The sequence below is a fragment of the Rhagoletis zephyria genome, unplaced genomic scaffold (assembly GCF_001687245.7).
Source record: "Rhagoletis zephyria isolate East Lansing unplaced genomic scaffold, Rhagoletis_zephyria_1.1 Rzeph_scaffold_08522, whole genome shotgun sequence".
Taxonomy (NCBI): domain Eukaryota; kingdom Metazoa; phylum Arthropoda; class Insecta; order Diptera; family Tephritidae; genus Rhagoletis; species Rhagoletis zephyria.
The window spans coordinates 13,364-27,027 of NW_016165602.1; the positions used below are offsets into that span (position 1 = coordinate 13,364).

A 13,664-nucleotide genomic window follows, 5' to 3' on the forward strand; every position below is an offset into this window, starting at 1 on the left:
TTTTTTTTTTTCAAAAAGTACCATAAATGGCTTAGAAAGTGTTGGCAATCCTAAATATTCTATACAAACATAAATACACAATATACACGCAAAACGCTTGTTAATTCCTTAATTTTTCGCTCTTTTAAACTCATGTACTTAAGCATTTTGTTGTTATCGATTTTGGCAAAAAATATAATCGGAAAATATATGAATGAAAAAAAAAACAACAATAAGTGTTATAGCGCAATTAGAATAAGAGGATGGAATAATGGGACTAGAGCTGTGGGACGGCGCTTAACCCACGGAAACTTGCGTCGACGCGATTTTTTTAAATACCCTTTTAGTGTTGTTCGTTTCATCTACACTCAGCAACTTTTTGCACGCTATTCTTGTTGTCAGCGGTGAATTAATAACTTAATTTCATACAACAGGTTTGTTCACATAAATAATCTCTGTTCATGTATACTCCAGTAAAAAAAAAAATAATATCCAGTACCTTGCCAGTATGTAATACAATTGCTACGAATTACTTATTACAAACTATCGCGTAAAAAATAGAACTAATGTGTATTATAAAAGCGATTGGGAACTGGTTAGTCTGCGAAAATCAGCACACACAAATATATTGACTTGACCAACATTATTTTGTCCAAAAGAATCTTAATCAATAATATCTTGAGTCATATTTGGACTTAAGAACTTGAAACTTTCGTCCAAAACAGTGATATTCATTTTTGTATGCTTCACTGTAGCACAGTTACAAAATTTAAGGAACAAGTGGTACCATGAAAAGTATGTATGTAAGTGCGCCTGGGTCACACAGTACAAGTGAAACTTACGTTACATGTATGAGTGAACCACCCCAATGTGAAAATTCACTTTCATGCAACCGAGCATATCCACACACTCACATAAATGTGTATATATGTATATGACCAAATAACTGATACGCCGTTAGTAAATACATATGAATGTCCTTTTCCGTTGAATAAATTTTCGTTAAGTTGGCTGCTTAGCGGGTAAACTTATTTCTATTAAAAAAGAGCTCGGCCACTTCTATCGAGCACTTCGACCACACCGAAAGCGATCCAGCCACTACTCCTGCGTATTCCTCAAGGTAATATTGTATACCAAAAATCACAATACACAGTTCACCAATTTGACTAATAAAGCCACTTTGTTATATATTGAATTAATCCGTGGTGTTTGTTTTTGATTATTTCATTTCAAAATTAAACCCTTGGTGCAACTACGAGCGACGTTGCCCCAAGCGTTTTCAGTTTGATTTATATATATTTTTTATAAAAGTCTAGCACTTTACCTAATGAGCGCCACAACAATCCACATTTCAAACTTCGTACAAAAATTATGAAATTTCAACAAACTTTAACATTTTCAGCCAAAACTTTAAAACTTTTATTCACAATTTTAGACAAATTCTGGATATGCAGTTTTATAGCTAATTAAATTTTAGTAGGTTAAAGTGCAAATTTCAAGACGATAAACAATCGCGTTGATTTTTAATATTTTTTTTTTTTGCTGACGTTGTTGTGCATTTTCTTTCATATAAAATGAGTAGTCCACTTAAAAATGCGTTATGTAAACTTTTTTGGATTTTTAGTTTCCGGTGCATATCCAACATTTTTCTAAAAATTCTAAATAAAAAGTTTTAAAAATTTTGAATACGATTGGTAAAGTTTGTGGAATTTTCATAATTTTTTTACGAAGTTTGAAATACGAATTTATGTGGCATTGGTTAGGTAAAGTGCTAAACTTTTATAAAAAATATAAACATTAAATAAAAAAAAAAAAAAACATAGCCCAAACTAGTCAAAAAGTCGCTTGACTTATTCAGATGACCACAAGTGTAACTTTGTATTTTATTGATTAGTTAATATAATGTTATTATCTTAAGTTTATATTTTGATTTATAATATTGTATACCATACAACAACAAAATAATATATATCACGTTTTATTCATATTCAAGAAATTATATAATCGGTATATGGTAGCTGAAATGTGAAATTTAAGCTCTAGATTATAATTTCTCAAGATACCTAGAGAATACAGCATCAATGTCGCCTCCATATTTTATTGTTGATTCCGTTCGGTTATTATTCAGGGTTAAATGACATTTGTGTGTGGGCTCATCACGGTGTTTTCGAGATATCCGACCGAAATTATGTAAGTGAGTATATTCTTATAATATATGGATCGTTTGTCAGAACCGGAAAAATCGGACCACTATAACATATAGCCCCCATACAACTGATTGTTCAGATATGAGATTTTTCGTTATAACTCCTCCCCTTATGCAGCTAGGAACGGAAAATATAGCACTATTTGCACTCATCATCAACAGAATACTAACAGGGTCACTATAACCTATAGTCTCCATACAACTGTTGTTCAGATAAGGGGTTATACTTTAAAGAAAGTCCTTAGTTTGAACGGCCAAAACCGAGCAATTTCGTGAGCTACTTTCTAAATAACCATACAAGTCTACTGCGAACATCGTCAAGATCGATGCTATATAAGCTATAACTCCCATACCACTGATTGTTCAGATACCAATTTTTGGGATATAACTCCTTTATGTAGGCCGCTGAAACTATTAAATTGTGTTACCGCTTTACATATCACACATAATAGTACTGAAAATTTAGATTCATTTAGACCGGTGCTTTATGCGATATATATTGCGTGCCACTCATTGCTCAGATATGGGGTTTTTTTTTTATACTGACAGCAGTGCCCTTACTTTTTTGGAGTTCTGATCATTACGGATTAAAAAATTACAACTCCTGCCCTACTGATATTGAAAATTTGCTATGCGGAGCTGTATGCAAATGAAGTCCGCATTCCAAAAAGAAAGTTCGCTCAAAATTCCAAACACAAATATTTACTAACCCATTTCAAATTAAGTCAAACAAAACAACAAAAACCACTGAATCAAATCAATAGTTTCAATGTTTTCAGGAAATCCAGATTCAACAATGCTTATTTACGCAAGCTCTACACTCAAAGTTCACAAGTGCTAACGAATATCTTTTGAATTTCTACTAATGTGTATACTCTTTGCCTACACAAAAATGTATATGAATAAAGAAAACCAATAAAATCCTTTATGCTCCAAAAATTTCCATTCGCCATTCACATTGACGGAAGAAGAGGAATTTTGCGTATTTGTCTTGGCTGCGCATTAAAATCGTTTTAGCATTCGATGGCATTGATTGTTGTTGCATTGAACATTGAAAACGTATATGTAGTTGTTGTAAAACCACTTACGAACAGGAAAGGCTTTTGTACACTAAAATTCGCTAGCAGCATTTATTGATATTTACATATGTATGTATGTATATGATAGATATGTATGCACTTAGAACTTCGCTGGCAACCCACCTCCAACGTATATATGTAACTAAAGACTCAATCACTACCCCACCCCCTCTCACGATTTTGTGGCATTGCTCTAATTTTACATTCAAGTATTTGCAATGCAATCAAGTCAATCCGAAAGAGTTAAATAGATGCTTGCAACGTGCCATGGCAAAAATGTAATCAACAACTAACTGAACGGGCTTAGCAGCAAGCACAGCATTCACGTCAATACAGCAGCCCTTGTGGCACAACAATTGCAATTTTGAACAACCCACAGCAACTGCAACCACAATCACCAGAGCAGCAGCAACGACATTAACAGGCGCGTTAGCAACGGAATCAAGAAAATCAGCGAGTTAGCGGATGTGGCATGCAACAGTCGCAAAAACACTACAAACAACGCATAACAAACTATTCATGAAGAATCGCGGTGGCAACAACAAAGGGACATCCATATGTAGGAACATAAATATGTGTGTACATAGTACCTGGTACGCGAGAACTGCCGAGCGAGCATATGTCTCCCAAATTGTGGCGACGCATCAGTAAGGAAAATTTGTGGCACAGCATGAAAGCGAAGTAAGTTGCAAGCAAAATCGGCGTAGCGACAAAAGTGTCTAGCTACAAATGGCTTTTTATTGCAATTTGCAAGTGAAGTGAAAGAGGAACGCCATGAGTTGCGGTTTAAGAAAAAACTTTTTCGGCAACATTTGGAAAATCAAAAAGTCTACAGAAATGCGGCGCTGGCAGTGTGCAGAAACCATAAACCGCAATAAAGTAAATACCAACTGGATTTCTAAAAGTTCCAACGCCAACTTGCAGCAACAGAATGTGAAATATGCATACCACAAGTGCAACAACAGCACAAAAAATAAACAGTTGCGCATTTGCAGTTTTGCTGCTGCTGCTGCAGCTGCTGTTTAGTCGCTGTGTAAGCATTTCAACAATTTTGTTCAAACATGAAGAAGAAGAAGAATAAAAAACAAATGAAAAGTATAGCAGGAAATTGATGTTAAATTATTCAAATAGTTTGCCCAAAATAGTCTTTGCCGCAGCAATCAACCGCAATTTCAATAAATGAAAACTACTTGCGTCTGCCCGCGTGCTTGGCGATTAGTGCTTGCAACAACAACAAACTTGTTTCAACGTTTTGTTTGTTTTTTTTTCGTAATATTTTTTTGCTGTACTGAGACATAGCAGCTGCTTGTTTTCGCACATCGTTTAATGGAAATCAGTATTTTTTCGGCTCCTTTGGAATTTCTTTTACACTTTAAGCACAGTGGAATTTCTTATTCACACATATATTTAACATTCCGCTGATGGTTTGTGCAACATGAGGTCTAGCCTGTGAAGTCAACTCAAGTATGGCCACTAGGGTGTTCTAAAACTCGCCTTTTTTCCAAAACCGGTTTTCGAGTTATTCGAAAAATGGCAAATGGAAAAAAAACAGTAAGCGATTTTCGCTCAGGTTTCTTTTTATTTTTAACCGACTTCCAAAAAAGGAGGAGGTTATCAGTTCGTCATGAGATATATATATATATATATTTTTTTTATATGAGAGTTGAAGTCGGTTTTTTTTTTGCTAAAAATTACTTGTTTAAGTAAATTTTCTGCAGTAGAAAATTTTACAGTAGTTTTTTAGATATAAAGTTAATAAAAATGTGCTCGTTCTATTTTCAATAAAAAAATTTAGTTTCTTTAGATTCTGGTGTATACAATCCTGTTTACTCGGTATTCGAAAAATAAAGATTTCCAAAAACGGGTGAAATCGGTTTGGAAAAACTAAGTCAATCACCATAATATCAACTAAGCACAGGGAAATAGAATTTTATTGTTGTACAGTTTAAATTTCCCGACCTTTATATTTACATACATACGCATCCGTATGTATGGTTTCAGGGCTAAAAAAAAAGCTGCAAGTAAAAGGTTGAGTAACTTTTAAATGGGCCATAATTATTTGAATAGCGTTTTGTGATATATTAAAAAAAGTTTTGAACACACGAAGCAATCAATATCCTCACGAAAAGATGGGCCAAACATAGTAAAGCTGCGTCTTTGGGTTTTCTCTCTAGCGTCAGGATTTTTTTTTTTTTAGGAATTTGTATGTGATTAATTAAATTATTTAAAAAAATTAGTGCGATGTAGAATACAATCAAGCGCACCAAATGAAAGAGAAAATTGGGTAGAAATAAAAAAAAAAAAACCTTTTTTTTGGTTTTATTCTTTTAAACTTATAACATTGAACAAAAAACAGTTACTGCAATATTTCAGAGATAATTAAGGATAAAATTTTAAAAAGACATGGTCAATGCGTACACGTCCGTAGGCACCAAAAAATTGAATCTGCCTTTATCTAAACTGTTTCGTATACTTTTAGAAGATGAAGACGGCCAGTAAGACAATCATTTATCGATGAATTGAAAATAAACCTACACTGGAAATTTGATACTCGATGTACGAGAAATTTCAACTTCAAAATATAATAAGAAAAAAAAAGAGCTGGCACTAAAAATCCAACCACAATTACCGCTGAGCACTTGTAATGATTAACTAATTTCTTAGAAATTATCAGACGTAGTGAAAGATAATGTACAACGGTGATTGATGAATCGGGTTTTCTAAACCGGGTCCCCTATTTTTTTTTTAAATCTTGATTTTTTGAATATCGAATAAACCTGATTTTTTTACCCAACAACCTTTTTTTTTAAATTAATAATAATCTTAACCTATCAATAAAAATTTCGAGTGTTTTGAAGTTTTCAATGCTTTTTCCAGCTTACGGGAAACCATTTAGTAGTTTTCAAATTATATGCTAGTTATATGAGGATGGACAGTACATACATACATCATACTTGATTGCAATAAATTAATGTTTGCCGCTTCCCCAATTCATGTTTGCTCTTGATGTTGTGACATAAATGGCGAGTTTCACTTTTACTCCATTTCCGAAGAAAAACAAGATAAACCGGGTGTTTTCTTAATTTCTAAATCTGGAACCGAGTTTTTTTCTAATTTGCAATTTTCCGAATAGCGCATAATTTCCCGTAGAGGGGATGTCATTCGGCCACTTAGATCATCGGACTTGGCGCATTTGGAAACTTTGGAGCACTTTAAAACCAACCTTTGTGCAGTTATGGCTAGTATACATACACAGACACATGTCAATAAGTGCCCGAAAATATCTCCGAAATTCAACGCTTGAAGGCAGTCCTGTGGGGAGATTCTGTAACCAGTTAACGACAATTTTCGGAACGCTATCGCACTTGTTGACGTAAAAACAATCATATCATGCGTCGACAAGTGTGATACCGATCCGAAAATTATCGCTTACTGGTTACGGAATCTCCCCCCTGAAAGCTTTCGACTCACACATACACAAAGTGAAGTCTCCCACTGAATGTCGTAGCTTTTTGAGCGAGAACATACCCTGTAGGGAAACTCCGAACTGGTGAACCAAATTTGTAGTTCCGTACTAGATCTTAATCGGCAAAAACGAACCAGTCCGATAGTAACTAGATCGCCACCAGTTCAAAAGCAGCGGTAAGTGGTACTTTTAAAAAACAATTTTAGAAATCTATATCTAAAATTACGAATTTAGAACTGGTTCAAAACTATAGAAAAAGGGATGCAGAACGAACTAGATCTCATCTGGCGAATTTTGAGTTAGTTCGAAACTACTGAAAAAGTGATGCAGCGGGGGGCTTGTTTACTTTAAATAGATGTTTGCTTGGCGGGTTTTTCGCTCAAATACGCTTTCAGTCTGCACGTCGCAGATGCTTTTTCATAGTTTGGTAATACAAAACTAATATTTGTGTTAACATCTTAACATTTTGGGATCTTCTGGAATATAACCAATAAAAGTCAGCGCCTCTGCAAATTCAGCTACAGCCAAAGGTATATAAACGTGTTTTCAAATGAACAATTTAATTTACATTCATTCAAACAAATTTGATTTCGGATTGAAAATACATTTCTCTGCAAATAATTAAAAAATGGCTACCATGGTAACCCAAAAAAAAAAAAACATCTTGTTACTTTTTTCGTTTACAACTGGTTCGAAACTATAGAAAATGGGGTGCAAAGCGAACAAGATCCCATATGTCGAATTTAGGACTGGTTCTGAACTGTAGAAAAAGTAATGCAGCGGGGGACAATTTCCAATTCCTATGACATCGCTGTGTTAAATTCGCCAGTTGTTTGCATGCAAAAGAGATTTATCGCGAACTAGTAGTGGTTCTAAATGTACTAGAAGCGCACCATTTCAAAACTAGAGATTTTCCCCACAGGGTATATACATAGAATTATGCGTATATGGGTACACCGGGGGTACACCGGAATATTGATGGAAATCGCAAAGCTGGCGAACTGATAAGGAAAGGTACGACCACCCAAAGCCTTCCGGGAAAGAACACGGTAGATATATCAATAGCCACTTTCAAGCAGTTTGTTAGAGATCACACCATTCTAGAAGCGAAACTTACAGGATTATCTAATATTGCTATAGAAGGAAACGATTACGGGCCACCTATGTGACATGTAGGACCGAATCGAAAGAGTTACCAAATTGAAAATTAAATTACCAAATTTGAGAGAAAAATTAAATTACAAAATTTGAGACATAAAGAAAAAAAATTACCAAAGCAACAACGCTGCTCGAATCGTAACAGTCGTGAACGAGCAACTCGTCACGTAAAAATTCATACCGAATTACGAGACGAGCAGTACGTTCACGACTGTTATAATTCGAAATATGTATGCATTTTTACGTGACGAGTTGGTCGTTCACGAATGTTCCGATTCCAGCCCAAAATTGACTTCTTTAAGTCATAAAACTACCGCCAACCACATAGGCGATTCGAAACATTCACGAAACTGCAAAAATGTTTGACAGGTAACCAACGGTAGAATAAAATATCTTTGCACACGCTAATTGAATCCTGAGTAGCGACAAAGGCAAACTCCACAACCAACCCATTCACATAGAAGTAAATTTTCTTTTCTCGGAAAATCAAATTGATTAGCGATTGGTGAATATTAAAATTGCCTTCGCAGGAAACTTTTTGTAGTTTATGTTTTTAATGAACGGAAATTATGTCAAGTGTGGCCAATACAAATTTAATATTCATACCCACATTAGATAATTGAAATACAAAAAAAAAGGAAGGCCACCTCTGTAATTGAGAGACCTGTTGGAGAAGAACTTTGGTTAATTTTGAACTTCTAATTGGCCTCAAATTGACAAAATGGCAAATAAGAGACAAGACGCGAATTAGCTTGCACTGTTACAGCGTTAAACAAAAATAAAAAAAAAAATATTTGTATTAAGTATGTGTGTATGTATGTTCGGTCTAAAGACTTAAAAACCACAAAAGAAGCAAGTGATTTTGGCGTCCCGAATCTATAGTACATTAGTACATCAGTAATGAAATTGCAGATAACTACTCCTTATGTGCGTTCATTGGTTCATTCAATGGTTTCGAAATCAGCTAATAACACAAAAAAATAAGCAACGTACATAGTTATGTATAATGTATATACCCTTGTCAGCTGATTAAGTGAAGTGGAATTTTGACAATTTTTGACTAAATATTTTTATTTTGTCTATTTGATGTTTAAACTTTTTATAAAAGCCTAGTCATCACATAACCAGCACCAGATAAATTCAATTTTTAAATTTCCGACAAAAATTATTCAATTCAACAAACTTTAACAATTACACCCAAAACTTATAGACTTTTTATTCAGAATTTTTAGAAATTTTTTGAGGTATGCATTTTTCATGACGCTAGAAAAATCAAGTTGATTTTTTAATTTTTTTTTTTTTTTTTGCTGACGATGCTAGGCATCTTCTTCTATATGAAAGTAATTTGCGAGCATACTTTATTTGCAGTGACTCAAACAAATGGTCACGTGTAGCTTTTTTTTTAATATTCGTAACGTTTTTGGAGTTCATTTTTTTTGTATTTTTTTATAAAATTACCGTCCCAGATTTAACCAAAAACATATAAATCAAGGTTTCAAACTTTACAAAATTTAATAAATATTTCAACTAAAAAATCGCGTTGATTGTTCAGAATTTTTGACTGAATTGTTGAACTGTTGAGACTGCGTTGCGGTTTTTTTTAATATAACAAGTGTAATTTAAAAGCACTGCCGTTGATTTTTTTAAATGTTGTTGCTAACGCTCCCCCGCATTTTCTATCATAAGAAATTCATGCTTATATGGAAAATAGTGCAAAAATCCGTCACGAAAAAAAAAAATCTAAAAAATCGACGCTATTTTTTAACCGTTTAAAAATTGAACTTTATTGACTAAAATGTATGAGCTATGTATAAATCTGCATACTCAAAAGCGTTGTAAAGATTCAGATAAAAAGGTTAAGATATTGATGAACATTTGCTGAATTTTTATAAATTTTGTATAAAGGTTGAAACTGTAATTTATATGCTTTTGGAAAAAGGTTGCACGGTATTTTTATAGAAAAATAAAGAAAAAAGAATTTAGCTCGAAAAATATTACGAATATAAAAAAAATCAACACATGGTCACCTGTTTGAGTCACTGTATGTATATGCACAACACCGTAAGAAAAAACAATTATTAACCCCTCTGCAGCATTTGGAATTTATCCCTTCCTATAAAAAATAAAGATTGCACGGTATTTTTATAGAAAAATAAAGAAAAAAGAATTTAGATCGAAAAACATTACGAATATAAAAAAAATCAACACGTGGTCATTTGTTTGAGTCACTGTATGTACATGCACAACACCGTGGCGAGGGTCATTTTGACCCAATACAAGAAATCAGTCAATTTTAAGAGAGAAAAAACGATATTTCACTTTGCATTCATTTAATATTTTATTTATCACATGCACTCACGCTTTATATGTGCAAGTGTTGTGTGCTTACCGGTTCAAAGTTGCCCTCAAAAATACTAAATAATAAGTTGGGTCAAAATAACCCAGAAACATACAGTTACATAATCCAGCCACTGGTACTGTTGGTTGTCGCGCTTTTGTATGAACAATTGCTTTCTATTTACGCTGCGATATTTATGTTGTTCATTATACGAGTATTACACCAGAAACAAGCTCTTCAATTAGCCACAAACACAAGAGGAACGTTAAAAGTTTATAAACATAAATTTTGCGCACCAATTAAAACGCCAAATAGTTTGTTTGCAAGCACATTAAAGATATTTTAATTTGCAGTTTTCTTGAATACAATTTTTTCCTACTTCCTTATGTACATACAGTGGTCCACAAAATAATAGGAGTGCGTTATTTTGGTCAGTTTTTGCTATTTGCCTTTTGTTTATTTAATGTTTATTATTTTTATACAAAAGTCAAGCTGGGTATACAACAAACAACGAATANACATACTTTGTATGGAAAAAACGTGAAACACCTTCAACCGAAAAAATTCTCAAAAATCAACGGAATTTTTTAGCAGCTTGAAACTTGCACTTCTTCAGACTAGAATTGAATGGGCTACAAAACTGCATACCAAGATATTTTCCAAAAATTCTGGTTAAATAGTTTGAAATTTTGGTGAAAATTTGCAGAATTTTTATAATTTTTGTACAAACTAGAAAATGTAAATTTATATGGTGTTTGTTGTATTACCAGCTAGGCTTTTACAAAAAAATACGAAACATTAAATAAACTAAAGACAAATAGCCAAAACAGTAAAAATATCCCACTCCTATTATTTTGTGGACAACTGTATGTATGTATGTACAAATATTTACTCACCTGCTAGTAGTACACTATTGTTATTCTTATTGTCATGATCAACTGGAATGGATGAGACGCGTTCGGCGCGTAGACACGCAACCGTTGTGCCTGGTCGGCCATTTTTGCCGGATGCTGTCAGTTCGACTGTCATGTCCATGGACTTTTGCAGCACTGCATCCATGCGTATAATGCCCTCGGCCAGGGTTTTGTAGCCCAAGATGGTGCGTGATTTGTATTTTTTGCGACGTTGCAACAATATAACCAGTCTATGTGCATTTGAGCGAGAGAAGGGAGAGAAGGGTAAATTGTAGCCAATGCGATTGCTGTTGTAATGATTTATATGTATTATTATGTAGTTTTTTTTTTTTTAATGTATGTATATGTAAATGAACACACGTATCAAGGAAGATGTTAACATGCAAAGCAGCAATATTTTTTTTTATTAAATATTTTATTAATTTTAATATTTAAGTATGAATATGATGTTGGTTATTAGTTGGTTATTAGTACATATTAGGCATCGTTTTAAATGTTTAAGATTTTTTTGTTAATGTTTTTGGTCGATGTCAATTTTTATTAGGGCGAATTGTAGCGTTTTTTGTTTGTTTTTAATTTTTATTTATTTTTTTTTCGAATACAGTATTGGTATTAGTGTAGGAGTATTGTTGCATGGTAACATTGAAGGGTGGTTTCAGTTTGCCAGTGTTGTGGTTATTGCAAGCAAGCATTGAAAAGAAATGATGAAATTTAGTTATTAACTTATAAACCACAGTTTATCATCTTTAGATAAAAATTAGGTTAAAAAGAATTTTATAATTAAAAGATATTATGGATATAAAATTTTTTATTTTTTGTAATAAAAATCTAATATAACATTGTTCCTAAAAAATTTATTTCGAAAGAATTTTGAATTTGTCCATAAATTTCAAAATATTGAAGTTTCAAGCATTTCTGAAATTTAACGTTATATGAAAAGCGGACGTAATTTTAGTCCGATTTTAATATTTTTCAACGTTTTGCTTCTATGTGGCAAGCACAATAACCGTACCTAATTTGGTACAAAATTGGTAGAACGGTTACCGTGATACATATGTATATGTGATCATAAGTGGGCGGTGCCACGCCCATTTTACAAAATTTTATCATAAACGTGTTTCTTGGTAAAGAATTGTTGCAAGCATCAATTTTGAATAAATTAGCTTTAATAAATATTTACTGATTTATCGAAGATTTTGTATTTCTCTAAATTACCGTTATATGAGATGTGGGCGTGGTTATTTGCCGATTTTAAAAATATTCGGCCATTTCGTATGATATACCAAGGCCAACAACTGCACCAAGTTTGGAAGAAATTGGTGCACCGGTTACCAAGATATACACATGTAACTATAAGTGGGCGTGGCTACGCCCATTTTCCAAAAATTTATTGTAATAATCAACTTATTGTAATAATCAATTTTGAGTGAATAATCTTCAGTAGTTACTAAAATATCACAGTTTTCGTATTTCTGAAAATTACCGTTATATGGGACGTAGGCGTTGTTATTGTCCGATTTTTCCCATTTTCAATACCATCCGTCCTACGTCAGAAAGAAGTGCACGTACCAAGTTTCGTTAAGATATCTCAATTTTTACTCGAGTTATCGTGTGCACAGACGGANCCGTTATGTGAACAAAGTTATAATACCCTTGTGCACAAGTGCGCTCGGGTATAAAAATGGTTGCATTTTGAGTCGAAAACCCGGTCATATATTGGATAATTTTCAACGGATGCTCATAATCTTATGTTCGTTTAAAAACCGATGCTTGTGTTGTTCCACTATTTTTAGGAAATTTAAATTAAGTTTTTTTTTTACTTCTTTTGTATGATTCCATTTTCGGGCATTTTATGCGAAAATTAAGTTAAAGCATACATTTTTGTTGCATATGCTCATATATGGCAACACAGCAGGAAGAAAAAATCTTCACTGAACTTAAATAAGCATATCGATCCCTAATTGCGATTTTATCGTAAGCGACAAATTATCGAAACAAAATTTTTTTGCAAATAGATTACAAGTAGGTACGAGTTACAACGTCCCCAAAATCACCGACTTTGATCAAGAATTAAATATGTCGTTTTTCTCATTCCTAAAAACAAAACGTCAAAAAATACCAAATATAATTGAAGGAGCTTTAACACTATATCCACGAAGAAAAATTGTGGGTAGTCTAGTAGATGCACCAAACGTTACAGTTGAAAATATGATGAGCTTATTTTGCTGAATGGCAGTGTTTATATTTAATTGAATTAGAATTNAATCCTTAAAGTACCAGCACTCCTTCGTTTGTGAATGTCCAGATTATACAACATAAAAACTATCGCAAGCACCAATTCTTTGATGACTCTCCTCTCAGCATGTTCAAGAAAAATATCATAAGCGCCATTTTGCCTTTATACAATAGATATGGTATGCAAAAAATAAATTGCGCTATTAGAAAGCTAGCATTCAATAATAGCAGACAATAATATTGTCTATTTCAATCCAAATAAATTCGTACACTTTTTAAGTGAGAATTA

The 13,664-nt window shown here is 33.2% G+C and overlaps 1 protein-coding gene across 1 annotated transcript in view; it reads right to left on the reverse strand.

Annotated features, from left to right (window-relative positions):
- LOC108375111 (uncharacterized) overlaps nucleotides 1-11,458 on the reverse strand; it is a 23,065-nt gene extending 11,607 nt beyond the window's left edge. The window contains exon 1 of the mRNA XM_017631196.1: nucleotides 11,123-11,458. Within this exon, the coding sequence (XP_017486685.1) occupies nucleotides 11,123-11,285 (163 nt within the window). The 5' untranslated portion in view covers nucleotides 11,286-11,458. The remainder of the gene's footprint in view (nucleotides 1-11,122) is intronic.
- Nucleotides 11,459-13,664: the final 2,206 nt, after the last annotated feature.